This window comes from Sciurus carolinensis, chromosome 3, assembly GCF_902686445.1.
Source record: "Sciurus carolinensis chromosome 3, mSciCar1.2, whole genome shotgun sequence".
Classification (NCBI taxonomy): domain Eukaryota; kingdom Metazoa; phylum Chordata; class Mammalia; order Rodentia; family Sciuridae; genus Sciurus; species Sciurus carolinensis.
The window spans coordinates 7354067-7373732 of NC_062215.1; the positions used below are offsets into that span (position 1 = coordinate 7354067).

At 54.3% G+C, this 19666-nt stretch overlaps 1 protein-coding gene across 5 annotated transcripts in view; it reads left to right on the forward strand.

The window, feature by feature from the left end:
- Window positions 1-11502, forward strand: part of Sdk2 (sidekick cell adhesion molecule 2) — a 244285-nt gene extending 232783 nt beyond the window's left edge. For all 5 annotated transcript variants that reach the window (XM_047546114.1, XM_047546116.1, XM_047546115.1 and 2 more), the window contains one exon: window positions 7655-11502. In XM_047546114.1, the coding sequence (XP_047402070.1) occupies window positions 7655-8008 (354 nt within the window). In that variant the 3' untranslated portion in view covers window positions 8009-11502. The remainder of the gene's footprint in view (window positions 1-7654) is intronic.
- The last annotated feature ends 8164 nt before the right edge of the window (window positions 11503-19666 follow it).

The window sequence follows — 19666 nt, forward strand, 5'->3', positions numbered from 1 at the left end:
CCCTTGGTCTGATTTGCTCAAAGAAGCCCATCACTTGAGCACTGTTGCCATAGCAACTGGGAACCAGTCGCTCCCCTGGAGCACTGCCCTGGGAGAGGAGGTTCCCTGGGCTCCAGAAGGCAGTTGTCACAGCAGAATGTCTACACTCCTTTTGGGGTTGGTTGATCCAGTCCAGGCTCTGGGTGCCTGTCCAGAGCAGTGGGATGACCCGGGTTTGTGTTGGGGCTCAGTCGTGTTATCTTGGCTCTGTTGGGTCTGAAGGCTGAGTTCCCAAAAATCAGCTGTCTTGATCACTGCATATTTCCAGTATGTGGTATATCCACAGGGCCTGGGACCTGTATACTCCTAGATAGTCATTTAATTAAAAGAGTTAAAGGTTAGCCAGGCATAGTGGCCTGTACCTGTAATCCCAGCGACTCAGGAGGCTGAGGCAAAAGGATCACAAGTTCGAGGCCAGCCTCCGCAACTTAGCAAGATACTGTCTCAGAATGAAAAATAAAAAGGGCTGGGGATGTGGCTCAGGGGTAGAGTGCCCCTGGGTTCAATCCCAGGGACCACCAAAAAACAAGTTTTTTTTAATGTTTAAAAATGAATGCAAGGTCCCTGAGGAAGCTAATCAACCAAAGCAGACTTAAGACCAAGTACAGGTTCCCAGGACACTCACCAAAGACTCAGGGTTTAAAGTTTCCATTTCTTTTTCACCAACTCCTAACTCACACATCAGAAGTCACACTGGTGACCCCATCCCCCAGCGTCCCTCATGCCTCACCACTTAGTGACGACCCTCTGAAGCATTGGTGTCTTCTTTTTGTACTGAGGAGGAAACAGCATCAGAGAAGTTGAGGGGGGTCTCTCGGGCCCAACAGCCAGACGGTGCCAGCCCCAGATACCAGCTCCGAGCTGCAGAGCCAGCCCCTGCGCCAGGCATTCTGACTGCAGAACCCAGGCCCTGTTGTACCCTGTGTCTCTCAAGGCCCCGCCCAGCGGCCGGTGGTGTCCCCTCCTGCAGACCTTTGTGGGAAAGTCTTCAGATTCAGTAAGACACTTATGGAGACCGAGCACTCCTCTAACCTGACGCATTTGACAAATAGCCACAGGTTTTTTTAAAAAAGAAACTCAAGCCGACATGTCCTCAGAGAACAAAGGCACTCGAAGGAGGGGCTCTAGGCACTGAAGTCGTTCCCAGAGAGCCCATGCAGCTGTGGCCAGTGTGGTCGCTGGTGCTCGTCCCACCGCCGCAGAGCGCGGCTTTGAAAGGAATCGTGCACTGCAGTGTGGCTCAGGGTGGCTTGATGCCTGAGCCTGGCCGGCAGTGCACTCTGTCCCACTGACCCTGTGACCAGCCCTTCACCCTCATGAGGCAGGTAGCATCCTCGTCCAGCCAGAGGGCTGCTGACTGAGGCCAAGTGGAGCCGTGGGGTGCCCGGTTCACCAGTGGCTCTGGGAAAGGCCCCCAGGGTGCTCATGGGAAGGCATCAGTCACCCACCAAGGGCCCTAGGCAGACAGCACCCTGATTCTGCAACTACAGGCAGGACGGGACCCTGATACAGCTAGAGGGCTCTCCTCTGTGCTCGCAGCCACTGGGCGTGGTGCCCACGTCTACTAGGGCCCTGTGAATGCCAGGCAAGGGCGCACGCACACACGCGCACACACGCATCTCAAGGCTCATTCCTGGAGCTCACTCTTAGGACCCGGAGGTGATTGAGATGTGACTCTGTCCCCCAGAGCTCCCTGTAGTCCTGGGAGAGAGAGACTGGAGACAGAGCCGCTGGCCCCTCCGTCCACACGTACATAAGCCAAGCCTGCTAGAGCCGACTCGGTTCCAAGGCAGCGTCTAGAGCGTGGCGCCCGACCCTTGTGAAGTCGCTGGGAAGATGGCGGAGCTGATGCCAGTCCCCCAGGGCCAGCGGCAGTTCCCCCCAAAGTTTCAGAGGCTCCAGAGAATCACCACCCACCTTTTTGAAACCCTGCTCCCCCAGGTCCTCCGAGTGAGTTCAGCATCCGCCTGGTCCACATTCTAAGTCAGACCACCCAATCTCACTCTCCCAAACTGGAGGAAGTCCACCAACCACTTTCCTGTGATATGGTCATAAACAAAACCTCGGTGTGACTTATAAACAAGCACGCGTGCTCCCCCGAGAGAGGCGAAACGGGGCTGTGCGTGTCAGGCCAGAGGCAAGGGGCCCGCTCTCCCCAAGTGCTGAAAGCGGGGATCCAGAGCTGTGCTCCAGCGGGTGCGGAGGGAGACACACCCAAAGACAAGACTTCAGGAGCCTGTGGCTCGCTCGATGGAGCTTCTGAAAAGGCAGCCTTCCAACTCCATTTTCAAAATAACAGCCCAAGTTTGGGAGAAAAAAAAAAATGTATCTTTAGCACAGAAATTAGTCTCAATGGGGAAAAAAAGCACCAAACCCTGGGCATCCATCTCCTCATCTTGCTACCCGGTTCTGGGCTGCTTCATGGGCAGCCCCTCCACGTTCATTATAATGGAATTAAGCCTCTACCAAAAAGAAAGTGGAGCTAGGGGCAGCGCAAGCCTGTCATCCCAGCAGCTCAGGAGGCTGAGGCAGGAGGATGGCGAGTTCAAAGCCAGCCTCAGCAACTTAGCGAGACCCTGTCTCTAAATAAATTATAATGACTGGGGATGTGGCTCAGGGGTCAAGGACCCCTGGATTCAATCCCCAGATCCAAAAAAATAAAGCACAAAGAAGACATTCAGGACAAATCCTGTTGCATGCTGCTCCGGATTGCTGGGAGCAGGGGTGACATTAGTCCTCAGAGCCCCTGGGAGCCATCGATGGGGTTATAGCTATCTAGGTAGAGGCAATGAGGACAGTGAGTGGGGGACTCCAGACCCCCGACATCTACCCGATATACCTGCAGTGCACCACGCACACCTGGGTTGGCCTGGGGAGGCGTGGCCACTAGCTTTGCCCTCCCTGGACCTTGTCCATGTATTCACTCAGTCCTTGGTACACTTCTTCAAGAGCTGTCTGTGCCACTGGACAGCCCCAGACGCTGTTTACGAGTGGCAGGACAGACTCTTCATCATAGCGCACTGCGATCTCCTAGGGAAGACCACATGTGTGCAAATAATCGCGTTTTATTTCTCGTTGAAACAGCACAGAACCACAGTGAGTAGCTTCAGGAGGAAAGTGGCCCAGGCGTCTCTCTGTTTCCGTGGTGCAGGGGCAGGGGCAGTGCTGGGAGTGGTCCTGAGGGAAAGGCTGCTCCCCTCAGAGACACAGGGAGGGCTGCCTGGAGGAGGTGGCGTTCATTCAGCATGAGCAGGGCTGGGTCAGGTGCAGAGGAGCCGTGAGGGTTTGCATCAGTCCTGCCCAGCAGCACTGGCCCCTGCAGAGTGTCTCCGGTCTCTACCATGTTGCCTCTCGATCATCAGGTTGGGCACCAGTCAACAGGCTCGGCCCTGCCTCCTGCCTCTCCTTAACCCCAGGCCCTGGCAGCCCAAGCCAGAGGAGAAATGCCACAGAGAGAATCCAGGGAGGGGCAGGGGGAGCAAGACCACTCGTCTGCTCCTGCTGTGCACCGAGCTGTGTGCCCGGGGCATTCTGGTCCCACATCTACGCACCCCACCCTGCGAGTGGGACGCCCCTACCTAATGGCTCAGAGAAGTCCACAGCCCGCTCTGGCCTCAGCGCTCAGAGCAGCAGGGGCTGGGCCTCACGCGGGATCCTGCTGGCTCTGAGGGCGTGTCCACTCAGCCTGGCCTCACCCGGCTGCCCAACACAGGGGTAGCTGAAGGAGCTTTTCCTTCACTCTCCCCAACCCTAGCCCAGGGACTTCCCTTGAGACCCCTGGCCCCAGGCATCTCTGACAGCTGGTGGCGGGGGTCATGCAAGGGCTGTTACTACCTGTAAGGGCTCAGGTAGCACGTGTGACATTGTACCTGCGCTGACGTTTTTCTTGGGACATTCCTGGGAGATGGCCAGCCATTTCAGCACCCAGAGTCCAGAACTCTGAGGGGACATCAGGTGAAGTCCTTCTAGAAGATGGCACAGCTGCCCTCCCTGGCTCTGATTCCCAAGAGGCTGCAGCCCTGCAGGAAACAGACCAGCTGGCGCAGGGTTAGGGCACCCCTGGGACAGGGCTGGGCAGGGCAGAGAGCCCCTGGGAACACAGGTAGGGAGGGGACACCCAGGGCGGCTTCCCTGTGAGGCCACACATTCTTCCCGGACACAAGGGATTCAACTGCCTCCCGACCCCTGCCTGGCCCTGGGTCTCCACCTGTCCCCAAGGTGGCTCCTCACTCCCATGCTGGCCAAGTCTGGTGCAGGAGCTGAACAGAAACGCAGAGGAGCCTGGCTCTGTCGGATCCGTTTCGTTCCGTCTTTTCTCCGGGGTCCTACCTCCTTCGGCCCCCTCCCGACTCCCGTCACCCGGCCTGCAGCCTGTGCTCCCTCCCCAGGCCCAGTCATTGCCGATCTAGGAACCGCTAGGAGGCCAGGGAGCCGAGGCAGTGGCTGGCCCGGCTAGGACGGCCCCTGAAAGGCCCCTTTGTTCTGGCCCCTTCCTGGGAAGCTGCATTCAATTACCGCAGAGGCCCGAGAGCTGAAAGCTGCAAGAGGACCCCTGGTCCCCCTGGCTCTCTTTCTTCTCACCCCTCCCCCATCCCGAAAAGAAACAGATGTTCTGGGCGAGGGAGGCGGGAACAGCCTTTGCTGATGCAAGACCCTGCTCCGCTGGGGGAGGGGGAGGACAGACTCTCCGGGGCTTTCTCTGGCTCTCCCGTCCCTGGCAGGAATCCTGCCCCGCTGAGGGCCTGGCACCCAGTAGGTGCTGAAGAGGGAGTAGCCCCTGGGATGGTGATGATCTGCAAGAACGGGATCTGGGCCACCAGGAGGGCCACAGAGGCCCCGTCCTGCCCCAAACCAGACATGCTCCATGGGGGAGGAGGCTAGGGGACAGAAGCTGAACCTTCTCCCGCTTCCCTGTTCCCTTCGGACCCCTCCCTACAGGTGCTCCCCCTCCCCCCAGCACCCCTCCCCCTCCCCCAGCACCCCGTCCTCGGTCGGCTCATTCCTCCTGTGGACAGGGCGGGGCGGGGTCTGCCTTTTACAGAACAGGACCCTGAGGCTGAGGGAGCCAGTGATGGGCCCACACTCACCCACTGCCAAGGGCCAGAGCAGACCTGAGCGTGCCACGGTCACCACGCCCCAGAGACGCTGCGCTCCAGAGCAGAGCACCTGACCTGGGTGTCCTCTCCGAGAAAGGGGCCAGGGCTGGCTGCAGTTCTAGAACCTCTGGAGACGCGCCCCCGAAGGGCAGAGGCCTAACCTGTAAGGATCCCTGTGGCGCAGGGTCTCATCCCCCTTCCTCTCATTCACCCGTCCCCCAGGAGGGACCCCAGCCTCCTGCCTCCTGGCACACTCCTGACCAGCAGCCTCAGCCCTGGGCCTCAGGTGCCCACCCTCAGCATATGGCGCCCTCCTGCCTGCATGTCCCTTTTGTTCCCCAGCCAGCAGCTGGGCAGGACTTTCATTGTGCCTTTGGGTGAGGGGCTCTCCATTGTCTCGGGCCGTGGGGAGGTGTCCGCTGGGGACTGGTCAGGAGGTGGCAGGTGCTGCAGAGGGGTGAGGAGAGGGGCCAGAGAGCATAAGTTAGCAGATGGGCTGGGAGGATGGTGGGGAGGGTGTGTGGGCTCTCATTCCCTCTGGGGGCCTCTGGGCGGGAGTGGAGGGGTGAAGAGCAGCCGGGCTGGGGAAGACCTGGCAGGTCAGAGTGGCCGCCAGCTAGACCCTGTCTGCCCTGGGCCCTCTTCAGTCCTCAAACAGATCTGGACTCTGGTAGCTGAGGCACAGAGGTGTGGAAAACCATTAGAGATGGGAGTCAGCGTGCCGGGGAGAGGGCCTGCCCCAGAGCTGCAGCCGTGTCTCTGGAGGGCCACATTGGGGCACAGTACCTTCCATTTCCCACGGTGGGAACCCTCTGGAAAGGCCCAGCTCCGGTTTCTCTACCTGCCAAGCAGAACTCAGTGCACCCTGCCAAACCCCTCGCCTGGTGCTAACTGGGTCTTCTTGCTCACCACCCCCAGGCAGCCGCTAGCGGGCAGGGGGTGAGGAAGGCGGGGGGTTTCATTGAGTGCACTCTTCACTAACATCAGGCTCCTGTCTTCCAAAGAGTTCCCGTCTGTTGTCTTTTGAGTTCTCAAAAACATTGCTGGGAGCTCAGGTGGGGGAGGGGTTACCATATTTTTAGTTCCAACCAGTCAGATTTTACTTTACACCCCAGACTGACTCTTGCCTCCATCCCCAAGAGGCAGATGAGGCCTGCGCCTAGGGCAGCAGAGTAGCCAAAGACATTTTAGAATGATTTGCTATTTTATATTTCAAAGAGGGCAGGGGGCTCACAGCCTTCATCACACGAAAATTCAGAACCTTTGTGGATGTTTTCTTGTGCTTATTTTGTAACGGAGTGTCACATTTATTTTGGAACATGCATGGGTAGGGACCCACCCAGAGCCTCCAAAGACCTTATCTGGCTGTGCCTCGTCTGTCGAATCAGTTCAAACCCAGATTACTACACAGTACATGATGGATGAACCTCAGAAACCTTGCACTAAGTCAAGAAGTCAGACATGGAAGGTTACATAGAATGTAATTCCATTAATAGGAAATATCCAGAATAGGTAAATCCCCGAAGATGGAAAACAGACTTGTGGTTGTCAAGGGAGGGGTGGGAAGGGGAGAGACTGGGTTTTGCTTTGGGGTGACAATATTCAGAGCTAGTAGAAGTGATGGACCTTGACATAGAGAACAGACTGAATGCTCGGAGTTGCACACTTGGAAATGTCCTAAGTTTACATTAATGCGAGTTGCACGTCGATTTGAAAAAAAGATTGGAACTCAGGTCTCCCGGTCACACTGAGGAAAGCGAGCGGGCCTCTTCCTTTTCCTCTGTTTTGCTTCTGTGGTTCCAGCTGCTGGTGGTTAACTGTGATCCCAAAGTATTAAATGAAAAATTCCAGAGATGAACAGAGAGATCACGTTCACATAACCTTTCTTACAGCATGTTGTTGTAATTGTTCTATTTTGTTATTGCAGTTCTTCATCTCTTACTGTGCCTGATGTATAAATTAAACTTTACCATAGACGTGGGTGTAGGGAAACAGTATCTGTGGCCTTCAGTACCACCTCAGGTTCTGGGCATCCACTGGGGGTTTGGAACACTGCTGTGGATAATGGGGGACAACTGTGTCCAGCCCTTTAGTGGACATTTTCAACTCAGTCTCTGCTCTAAAGAAGCAGGAAGTACCAGGTGCGGTGGCACAGGCCTGTAATCCCAGCAGCTCGGGAGGCCAGGCAGGAGGATGGAGAGTTCAAAGCCAGCCTCAGCAGCTTAGCGAGGCCCTCAGTAACTCAGCAAGACCCTGTCTCTAATAAAATATAAAACAGGGCTGGGGATGTGGCTCAGTGGTTAAAAAAAAAAGAAAAAAGGAAAAACGGAAAAGAAAAAATAAGGAGCAAGAACAGGGCATCAGGGTGCTATGCCCTCTTGGCAGTGAGGGAGCTGAGTTGCCCCCCAGTTTAAGGTTTGAAAGGGGCAGCACAGAGGTTGGCGCCTCAGCACCCTGTGCCCTCCAGCCCTGGCCGCGCTGACTTGACCCCACTGACACGCGATCCTCTGTCTTTCCAGGGAAGTGACAGCGAGTACGAGGTCGACCCAAACCCCCAGAAGGCCCACTCCTTTGTCAACCACTACATCAGTGACCCCACATACTACAACTCCTGGCGGCGCCAGCAGAAGGGCATCTCGCGAGCCCAGGCCTACAGCTACACAGAGAGTGACTCGGGGGAGCCGGACCACGCCACCGTCACCAACAGCAACAGCGCCCAGCAGGGCAGCCTCTTCCGGCCCAAGGCCAGCCGGACTCCAACCCCCCAAAACCCACCGAACCCCCCGAGTCAACAGAGCACCCTCTACCGTCCCCCCAGCAGCCTCGCCCCCGGCTCCCGGGCTCCCATCGCAGGATTTTCATCATTTGTTTGACGTCAGAAGAGGAAAAAGAAAAATGATACCAAACTCCTCCTTCACGCTTCCCAAACCGCCTGCCAGAAAACAAAACACCGAGAAACCAAGTCAACTTTTCACCTCCCAAGCTTATTTTTCCAGGGATTCCAGGGCCAGCAAAGCCGGTGTCGAGAAGGAGGGAGAAAAATGACAAGAGGACATGGTCGACCAGCCATGGCCTGGAGGTGCTGGGCTCGCTACCCCACGAGGATCCGCAGGGCCTGGGCACGGGCTGCCTCACTGCTGCGGTGGGCAGAGGGGCTCAAGCTGCAGGGCAGAGGGAGAGAAGGCACGGGACCCCCAGGCTGTACCACAGGCAAGACCCAAGGATGGAGAGCCTCTGACATCCTGCCAACCGCCCGATTCTGACACGTGCTGGTTCCCGGGCCCTTCACCACACTCCTCTGCAGAAAGGACGGGTGTCCCCAGGCCCAGAGCCTGCGTCTCCCTCTGCACCTTCCCTGGCAGGTGTGGCGTGGTCTTGCCCAACCCCTGCCCGCCAGCCACCTCCGCTGCTCCCCTCCCTCCTCAGCTTCTCCACCAAGCATCTGGTTTATTTAGAAAAGGAGAAAAAAACTAAAGGGTGAGAATCTGCTTAGCGACTTCCTTGTTCCTACATATATATATTTTTTATTTGTTTTTATTGTGAATCCAAGGAAGAAGGCCTGCGGGCTGGGGGAGAGTTCCCTGCAAGGAAACCCTGCCTCCCTTTACCTGGATTCCCTTCCCTGAGCACAGACAAGGCTCAGTCTAGGGAGCAGAGGTGTAAGGTGGCTGGCCTGGGCCCCCAGGCAAAATTAAGGGCCACACCTTGCAGAAGTCGGCTAGGTTGGGGGGCCAGGATCACTGCCCGGACAGACAGACCACTCTCCCACATCCTCCCCACAGCAGCACGCATGTGTGCGTGCCTGAGCCCACACGTCCTGCACGCACGTGCAAGGAAAGGCTCCAGGATCCTCCCCTAGAGAATCCCCTTGGGCCCTCCTGGCCCCACAGCCTGCTCACTCTCAGATCCGTGTCCCTCTGTCTCTCTGCTGTAGCCAGCTCAGCTCAGCACACAGGGGCCCAGAGACCAGCCCAGTCCCTGAGCCAGAGGTCAGAGCAGCCACCCTATGCCCAGTCTGCCCAGCACCTGGGTTACAGAGCCAAAGGATACCACAGCCCCGGGGGACATCTTCCTGGCTGGACTCAGCATGGCCAGAGCTGGGACCCAGGAGGGGCCAGTCAGGAAGCCCAGTCCAAACTGGACACCGCATCTGAGATGCATGGTGAGCCCAGCCAGGAGGGCGGGCCAGATGGGACCGAGAGACAAGAATAGCTGGCGGGAGGAGAAGCTTTCACACACATGATCTGCTCCAAGGAATGTTCTTTAAAAAGCCACTTCTGGTGGCCTGATCTTCCCATCGGCTTGAGCCTCCTCTGATGCAGCAGTTTAGGGAGAAGCCTTTCCAGCAGATTCCCTGGGTTATCTGAGGCCCCTAGGTGACCACAGCAGCCCTGTGAAGCCTGCCCAGGACCAGCCCATCACTGTGCATGGCCGGCTGCCCCTCTCTCAGAGGAACTGGCCCAGCCAAGGCATGTCCCGTTCTGCCTGAGGCCCCTTGGTGGAGTTCTCGAAGCACAGCTGTCCCCCAAAGGAGGATGGAGGGCCGCTCGGCTCCTCCAGGGAGTCAGGTGCTCAGGGCTGGCCTCGTCTGGAGGCTGCCATGGAGTCAGCGGGACCCCTGGCCCTGCAGCATCTGCCTCTTCAGACGCTGCACGTGATCACGCTGCCCTCTTCCTGCCCTCTCTTCTTCTTCTTCTTCTTTTTTTTTTTTTTTTAAACAATCTCATCCTTCCCCCTTTAACCATTTAAGGAAATTCCCAGTTTGCATTCGGGAATGATTTTAGCCCAACCCAGTGAGGGAGCTCTGGGGAGGAGACAGGGCTGAGAAAAAAGATCGTGTGTATAATCTGCACATGAGGCTGATTGTCCTTTGCCTTTAATGAATCACCTGGTGCAATAAAATGCCCCCTGCTCCCGCACACTCATGTGCACCCTTGCTGACACCCATGTGCAGGTGCAGGACATGCCCATGCACACCTGTGCTTACCCACACGCACACACTTTTGAGCACAGGACACACCCATGTGCGTGTTGGCAAAGGGCTCTTGCAAGTCCCTTGGATGGCCCATGCTGCCCCTGCCACCAGCAAGGCGCACGTGGTCTGGGTGACTTGTGCTGGGGATGTGACTGGGATCTGGTGCCCAAGAGGGTGAGGACATTGTGAGTCACAGCTTTTGAAGAGTCCAGGAAGTCAGGCTGGGCCCAAGGTGAACACCCCCGGCTGTGGTCAATGCCCACCCACCAGAAGTGGTGTCTCCACTGCCCCAGCCACATCTAGAAGCCCAGGTGGGTCTCCCGGTGCGGAGCTGGAACTCGTCTTACAAAGACATGACTTTGCTCTCGTTTACATATCTCCTGGGCCGGTGGAAGCTCCTGGCACCTCCTCCCAGACACCTGGCCACATTGGCAGGGTGTGGTGGGCACTGCCAGAGGGTAATGGGGAGACCTGAGCCAGTGATGCCAGGACCCTGCCTGTGCCGCTGTGCTGGAAGCGGGTGCACACCAGGACACACCTGGCCCCTTTGCTATTGCCCTGCTGTGCCCTAAGGGAACCTGGCGCCCATGCCAGGCACACCAGGCTGCCCTCTCCCCTCTCCTGGCTGTGCCTCCTGCATTCACGAAAGCTCTGCACCCAGACGCCAAGACAAACCAAATAGAAGCCCTGGATTCAGAAGCACCTTCCTTCTAGGGCTCCAAGAAGTTGGCAAACCCAGGCTCACCCCCGGCCCCCTCCCCAAACCCAACACTGCCCTGAGTCAGAGGTACGAGGACACGGCAGCACTGCCTCATCCACGTGTGCTTCTAGAGGCCTTCTGTCACTGCCCGGGATCCGGGCAGCACCCCTAAGGTGCCAGCACCTCACGATCAGACACTCTGGGCAGGGGCTTCCCTCACTGTCCCCGAGAGCACAGTGGAAGTACCCACACTGGCGGAGGGGCCAGTGGGCAGGAGGGAAGCGGGGACCCTCTGAGCAGCCACCACCAGCTCCCGAGTGCCTCTGTATGGTCCTGTCCAGGGACACCACCCTGACTGCCACCCTGAGCACAGGTGCCCCCTTAGGATCACCCCCTCCTCTGTTTCCATAAAAAGAACCAAAAGCATTTAAACGTGTTACCTTTCTTCACCCATGTAGACTCCAAAAACAGAATCAATACAGATCTTTATTTTTTGATTTAAAAGATATAAAAGAAAAATTAAGGGAGAGAATTCATTATGGCAGGTGTCTATCTGTAAGAAAAAAATATATATGTATATGTCACATAGCTTGTTAGCAGGTTTATTTTTTAAATGAAAAGGTGAAAGAAATTGATTTGAAATATATACCACGAGAAGTCCCATGTCCTGTCAAACTGTCAGTATTTTATAAATAAACTTTTGTTTTGGAGTTCTGAAGCAGCGTTCATTCTCTTCCTCCCTGGCTGGTGAAGGGGGACACCTGGCCCAGTATCATGCTCAAACAATCTGTTTCCCAGACACCCACTGCGAGCCACGCGGGGCCGTGCAGAGTCCAGGACCTGACCTCCGATCTCTTCATTCGTAGGTGGGGCATATCTGTGCCATGGAGTGAAATGTGCTATTTTATTTATTTTAAATTTTTAGGATCATCAAGGAGAGGTGAAGCATACCTGTAATCCCTGCAACGTGGGAGGCTGAGACAGGAGGATCACAAGTTCAAGGCCAACCTCAGCAACTTACTGAGATCTTAAAAAGAGCTGAGGATGTGGCCTGGTAGTAGTGCCCCTTGGTTCAATCCCCAGTAGTAGGTAGATAAATGATAGAGGACAGGTATTTAGGGTAAGAGCCACCCAGGTGCATTATGCAAAATAGTGATTTATAACAATAACGACAGCAATAGCAAACCCTCACATGTCACTCACTGTGCCTGGCACTGTTCTAATCACTTTACATTTAGTAACTCATGGAATCCTCGCAGTAGCCCCCTAGGAGGACACTGGAACAGAGCGGGCGTGTGACTTACCTCCGGCAGTGGTAGAGCCAGGACGTGCACTAAGGCAGTCGGGCTCGAGAGACCAATGCTGATTCTCGGCTATCTTAAAGCTCCTCTTGCCCATTTTACTTGAATTTCTACAAAACTAGCTCCCTAGTTCCCAGACGTGAATGATCTGAGAAATGCCTTGTGGAATAGAGGATCTAACCCCATTGATCCACCCAGGTTTAGAGTTAGGACTCAAGTTACCCAATTTATGGGAACAGTGGTGTGGCATTATTCCACACTTGTGTATCATCCATTCTGATGGACTCAAATAAGGAAAGAGAATAGAAGAGAAATCTTAAGAGCACATCCTAGGGCTGGGTTGTAGCTCACTTTAGAGAGTGAGCTCAGCGGGTCTGAGGCCCCGGGTTCAATTCCCAGTACTGGGCTAGGGGGAAGAGTGTATTTGGGAGAGTGGGTAGGAAGGGTTGAACTCACGGCCTCTCGACCACTGAGCCACATCCCCAGCCCTCTTTCATATTTTATTTAGAGACAGGGTCTCACTGAGTCGCTTAGCGCCTTACTTCTGCTGAGGCAGGGCTTGAATACTCAATCCTCCTGCCTGAGCCTCCTGAACCTCTGAGACGCTGGACTTACAGGCATGCGCCACCGTGCCCAGCTACTGAAGAGTGTATTTAATGCCACTCAATGAATAATGTATTGTACATGGTCTACATTGTTGCAAAATGCACATCAGACACTGCATACTGAGGCAGCTCAACTAATCAAATTACATTTAAAGCAGAGGAAATAAATATATACCTTAAATACTTTTTAACTTTAAAAGCACAAATGTAAATTTGTTCACCATTCTGTGAATTTTGGGCCAAGGAATTATTCTTTTATTCAAAATGGGCTCCAAGTATGGAATTATCATCTATTTTTGTAAATCACACTTATAATGAATCTTTAATGCATTCCATCTTCTGTTTCTTTAAGGTTAAACAAGAACATGTAGAAATTAGGCCTTGCCGTAGGAACAGAATCCTGGATTTCATTATCTCTTCTGTTATACTTTATTTCATTATCTCTTCTATTATACTTTACGGTTCTTGCCCATGACTGGATCCACACACCCTTTTATTTTTTTACAGCTTCCCTTTGCCAAAGCATTCAACATAATTTTCAGAGAAAAACTATTACCCTTTTCCACTCTTATTTTATCCATCTACATCATAGTTTATTAAATTATGTAATTACTATAAAAAGCACAATTGGCATAAACAACTTGGGGATAATTGACTCTTTGTAAACACACGGCTAAATTCTCTAGGAGCAGCAGCTCACAGGCACAATGGAAGGCAGCCCCCTACCTCCAACCCTGGGAGACAGGGACGCCAGTGTGCTTTGTGGAGGGCATATGGGGCATCCATTAAGGTGACCGGCCGGTGGAGAGAAGGTCAGATAAGACAACTTCTGTTTATATTACAGTGCAAACCATGTACACTGCACTGTATGACCCATTTCAAGTTGATAAGGGGTTTTCAAGGGTAATTTTTGACTACACATAATTTTTATCTTACACATAATTTGGATCCCCACTCCGACATTAGAAGTAACTCCAGGCCCATGCCTGCGGGCGTTTGGCTAAAGGATAATGACATAGGAGAGATTCTGAGCTGGGAATCAGAAGGGTGAACTGATTCTAGAATGGTCCTTTGCAAAGGGGGAGGCTTCAAGTGTCCCCTGGGGGGCTGGGGATGTAGCTCCATGGCAGAGTTCCTGCCAAGCACTCATGAGGCCTGGGTTCAATCCCCAGCGCCATACAAAAGTAAAAAAATAAAAATAAAAGTAAGTAAGTAAGTAAAGTGCCTCTGGGTTTCTCAGAGGAACGGAGTGAACCCTGAGGGGCCAAGGAGACTGCTGAAAGATCACATATAACAATGGGGTTGAAAGAAGGGGTTTTGCAGCACACACGGAGAAAGAGTTGGAGACCTTGGAGAAACGTCTCAGTATTCCTCGATTCCAATCTTCCTCCTCATTCAGTTTCGAATTCCAAACTGGTCCCTCCCTAAGAGTGCCAGTGGGCATGAACTTTGGTCATCCGTAGCTTGATGACCAACCAAATCCACTTGGCGGGAAAAGAAAGAATGTCTACACCAAAACCCAGTGGGAGGGTCAATCTGCTAAGAAGAGGTTGGAAGACATAATTTCCCAAATCCAGGGGTGAGGAGACACCGCAGTAGGAACTATGCCTAGCACTTCTCTCCCCTGAGAGAAGGTGACCTCAGGAAAACTCTGGAAGGTCTCTTGTAACTGCAGAGGTTCTCAATGCTCCCAGAGTTTCTAAACAGGAAAAGGTCGCCTGGGGCACCGAGAAGAGCATGGGGTTGGGAAACCCAGGTCCCCGGAGACTAGCTTCCACTTGAACTTAAGGCCTGCACTACCCCATCGGTGGAAGAGATGCAACCTCTGCTTCTCCAGCATCTGACGTGTGGAGCCAGGAGTAGGTCAGGAAACTTTTAGGCTGTGTCCTCTGTTTTTATTTGCTCCATCAGCCACCTGGTTCAAGTCTCCACTCAGAGGTGGGGGCTCAGGCGAACCTTGAAAAACATCAGCTTTATGCCAGGGTCAGTGGTACAGGCCTGCAATCCCAGCAAAGCTGGAGGCTGAGGCAGGAGGATCATAAGTTGGAGACCAACCTGGGCAACTTAGCAAGACCCTGTCTCAAAGTAAAAAATAAAAAGTTCAGCAGCAGCAGGGCACCCCTGGGTTCAATCACCACAAACAAAACAAGCAAAACTTCAGTTTTGTCTTTCTAGAAAATGAGGGTGCTGCTCACTGCTCTGTCCCCCTCACGGAGAGTGTATGAACATGAGAAGAGGAATTAGGTGTGCACAGGATTCATGCGTCGAGCAACCCTCTTGAGATTCTTGCGCCTCTGGCTTTAGACACAGTTCACCTCTACCCTTCCTCACTTCACGCCCCCATCCAGGCATGTACTAACCTCCCTCGGGACTCTTTCCAGCTAGGAATCATGTCTGTAGGAAACTTGAAATCTTAGGAAGTCGTGGGTCTCTGAGGGGAGAGAGAGGCCAGTCACAGTATAGCCGTCAAGCTGGAAGGCCATGGCACCCTCAGGTCAGGTGAGGTTGAGGGGAGTTTCTCAGCAACCACGCCCCATGTTGTGGGAGAGGCTCTGGGAAGCTACAAGGGGCACTCCAAGACCCAGGGTGTGTGACGGCCACTGGTCAGCCCCACATGGCCAATGGAGGAAGAGGTCGCTGGAACCTGCAGACAGGCTGGAGGGGGAAAGAAAGGCACCCAACAGGGGTAGAGAGGGTGCTGGGGGTCCACAGGCCCCAACCCTGCTATCCTGCTACCCCGTCCTGCCCAAGCTGCCTGTCATCTAAGCCCAGTTCCCAGGGGGAATTTGGGGGACTCCAGGATTCAGTCCCTGTGGGGCCCAGAGCAAGGTGGGGTGTGGAGAGTAGGGCAAATAAGAGCCAGCAGGCCCACAGTGATGTCCACCTACGCCTCCCCGTGTGGACGTCCACTGGGAAAGTTCTACTCCTGTGCCCGAGGCAGACAGTAGGCACCGGCACTTCCTTGACCCTCTTCTCTGGTTTTAGGTCCAAAGAGGCTCATTAGGAGTGTCCATCGTAATAGGCGGGATCTGGGTGGCACCGCTGTGCCATGGCTTGCCGCCTCCTCAGCAGGCGGGAGCCGCGGGGGTGGCAAAGCGCGGAACCCAGCAGGCACCACACTCCGCCCCGCCTGTGTCAGCCAGTCCTCACGGCAGCCCCGGATGTGGGCCCTCCCTGTTCCCAGAAGTGGAGGGACCTGCCGGGGACATGCCAGTGCAGGGCCTGCCTGCCATCATGGTGCCCCGTCTTTGAACCACTAAGCAGACACGGCTTGACTCAGAGGAGGCCTCGGCATTTGGGGAGATCCCCAAACTCTGGGTGGGGATCAAGAAAACATGGTCACAGCCTCTGTGGCCCAGGCACAAAGGCAGCCCCAGACACGTGGAGGAATGTGGTGTGCGTGGCTGTGCGCCATCAGATTTTCCGTTATTTACAGTCTTCCCATGTGACAGAAGATCATTCCAGTGTTCACTTTGTCTGGATCACAAGCAAAGGTAACAGCCACTCTTAGCTCGTGGGTCCCTCAGAAACAAAGGGAATTAGGAGTCTGCCAACGTCCCCGGGGCAACTGGAGTCAAGTCTACACTTGCTGGAACCTCTGTGGGGTTCTGCTGTGATCCCCAGCTATGGCGATCAAGGTTAGGATAGAAGGTTGAATTCTGTCCCTCGCATCCACTGGGAACCTCGGAAAGCGATCTCCTTTGGAAACAGGGGTTTTACAAATGTACTTGGTTCAAAGGAGGTCATATTGGGTTTTTAAAAATCCAATAAATCCAATGACCAGTGACCTTAAATGAAGAGGAGAGGACACACAGGGACGCACGCAGGGGAGAAGGCCACGTGAGGACAGAGGCGGAGAGCGCAGTGATGCGGCTCCAAGCCAGCGAAGGGTTAGGATTGGTAGGAACCTTCAGAAACCGGAAGAGGCAGGGAGGCTCCTGCTGGAAACTTCAGAGGGAGTGTGCCTGGTGACACCTTGATTTCAGACTTCTGGCCTCCCGGCTGCAAGAGCATCAGTTTCTGTTGGCTTAGGCCGTCCTCGCGGTGGTGATTTGTTACAGCAGCCCTGGGGCGTGCATGGGAAGCTGACCTTGGCGCTCCCACATGCAGCCTTATCTCTGGGAGTTTAGGTTCAATAAACTCAGAGGCTGGCAGGATCCCAGGACCACGGACCTCGGGCCTCCCTTCCGCTCGCTTCTCCCTCGAGCCTAGATTTCTGTAGATAACTCCCGCCAGCTCTCAATTAAATGGGCAATTGTGGGATGCTTGTTTCCTGTCTCTCCCTAACCTCCCCTTTTAAATCGCTTGCACCCCTCACTGAGAGCCAAACAAGAGTCATTCCCAAGTTCTCGGAAAACTCACCGATCACCAGTCTGCAAACTATCAATCACAGATGCTGCTGACCAGATGGGGCCTCCGGCTCTGAGGCCATCTCTGGGTAGGGACACGGAGAGGTGGAGCAGCAGGGCACAGCCAGCCTGGGTGTGCCAGGGATGTGGTAGGCAGAGCAGGTTTGGTCCTGACACCTGAGACCTGGCCACCTAGCCCTACTCCAGCAGTGCCAGGGGGAAGGCAAGTCCCACACCCACCAGCTGGTGCTAGAAGCCCACAGTCCAACCCAAGGTGGAGGAGGCCCAACCTCCGAGAACACATGCAAACAGTAAGCAGGGTTCTCACTTGAACGCTTGTCTACACTTGGCATAAACTCACTCATTTAATTGGGGGGGGGGGGTTGTGGTACTGGAGATGGAATCCAGAAGCGCTCTACCGCCGAGCCATATCTCGGTCCTTTTTTAAATTTTATTTTATTTTGAGACAGGGTCTCCATAAGTTGCAGAGGCTAGTTTCAAAGTTACCATCCTCCTGCCTCAGCCTCCTGAGTCACTGAAAATACAGGTGTGAGCCATTGCAGGGGGCGAACTCATTTAATCTCACAGACAGGAACAGAGACTCGGAGAAGCCGAGTGACCTGCCTAAGGTAACGGGGTGAGGGTCTCCAGAGACCTCGCAATGCCGGCAGACTACCCCAGACAAAGCACGTCTTGCAGAGGGCTCAGCTTCTCGGGGTGGAGAGAGCTGCTCATGCTCTTGAGGAGACACAGAATGAGACCCATTCTCTGATTCCTAGGCTGGGGGCTCTTCTGCATGTGGGCCCTCTGATGGAGAAAATTAGCGTCCCGTCCGAGGCTCCTGGGAAAAGCCCTGGTGATCTCAGCACTTCCCTTCCACTATCTATTTAGGCCTTTGTCTCCTAAATAGATTTGACCCATAGTTGCAAAGATCTGGGAAGGTTCTAGATGTAGATGGATGGGGTTAGTGAGAGGGTGGGGAAGCTACCTCAGAAGTAGTCCTAATGTCATTTCCCGGAAGGAGACCCGTCGGGGACAGGCAGAAGTAGGTGGCCAGGGGCAGGGCTGGAGCGATGACCATATTCACATTTTCGAGAGGCCTCCATCTGCAGCCTGGCCCTGCCTCTGTAATCAGCCAGCTGCCTGTGCCTGTCCAGCACCCTCCTCCTGCCTTGACACGGGCTGTGAATCAGAGGCCGTGCTGGTTCGGTTGCCTTCTGTGGTTCTCGGGGTGGGGGCAGGGGGTGCTTGGATCATAACAGGAGGGTTTCGCCATAGAGGGAGCTCCTCTGCACCCCCTTGGAGGGACACACCCTCGGACGCCCAGGGAGCAGCAGCAAGGACCTACACAGAGAGGCCAGCTGGGTGTACAGGTCGACCAGCTCCACACTGTGATGCGAGAACAACTGAGTTCTCAAAGAAGGGGGACGCGGGGAATAAGAGGGTCATTTGGAGATCCTGCTGGCCCCCTAGAAGGGGCCTCTCTCAGCTGCTGCCACCCTGGAGAAATGCGAGCACAATGTTGTCAGGTTCTTCTGATTTTGCAAGAACCAGAAATCAAGTTTATGTAAATGCCCCTTATGCTTAAATACTAGCAACTAAAAATATATATTTTAAAAACATGGTTATGACAGATTGTGTCTTCTAAAAATGACTGCGACGATGCCTGCCATCTCGCATGTCCTTGACACTGCTTCCATCAAAAGGTGGGGTTCAGGGCGGGGGGTAGCTCAATTCTCAGCCCAGAAAGAAAAAGATAGGGTCCACGTTACTCCCCTCAAACTGTGAAAGGGGGCTAGTACAGAAATGATGCTAGTGACTTTCAAGGCTAGGTCACTGTCAGGGGTTGGATTGTGCTCCACCCCCAAACCCCAGTACCTGTAAACAAGACCATATGTGGAAATAGGGTCTTTACAGATGATCTTGTTAAGATGAGGTCACTGGGTGGATCCTAATCCAGTGGGGAAAATTTGGACACAGAGACAGACACATGTGGACACACGTAAAGTTGAAGGTCTAGAGCCAGACATCAGCCGAGGGAAGCCTGAGGCCACCAGAAGCCAAGAGAGACGCATGGAAGGGCTGGGGATGTGGCTCAGGGATCAACTGCTTGCCTAGTATGCATGTATGCATGAGATGCATGAGGCCCTGGGTTCAATCCCCAGCACTACTGAGAGAGGGAGAGAGAGAGAGAGAGATTTTCTCCTTCACGGTTCTCAGGAGGAACCTGCTCTGCAGACATGCTGATTCTGGACTCCTAACCTCCAGAATTGAGAGACAATAAATTTCTGCTGTTTAACCACTAGTCTGGGATACTTTGTTATGACGGCCCTAGGAAACTAATACAACCATAAAAGTGGTAGAGTGTCCACTTGGTTCTCTTGGGATTCTCCATCTTGTCTCTTGGCCACTGTCTTGTGAGGAAGCCCGAACTCTCCCACACGGAAAGAGTACACACAGGTGCTCTGGCTGAAAGCCCAGCTGAAATCCAAGCTGACGCCCAACCTCAACCACCAGACCTGAGTGATCCTGATGATTCCAGCCCCCACCACGGGAGCACCCCAACCTTCCAGTTTTTCCAGCCAAGACTCCGCACATAGT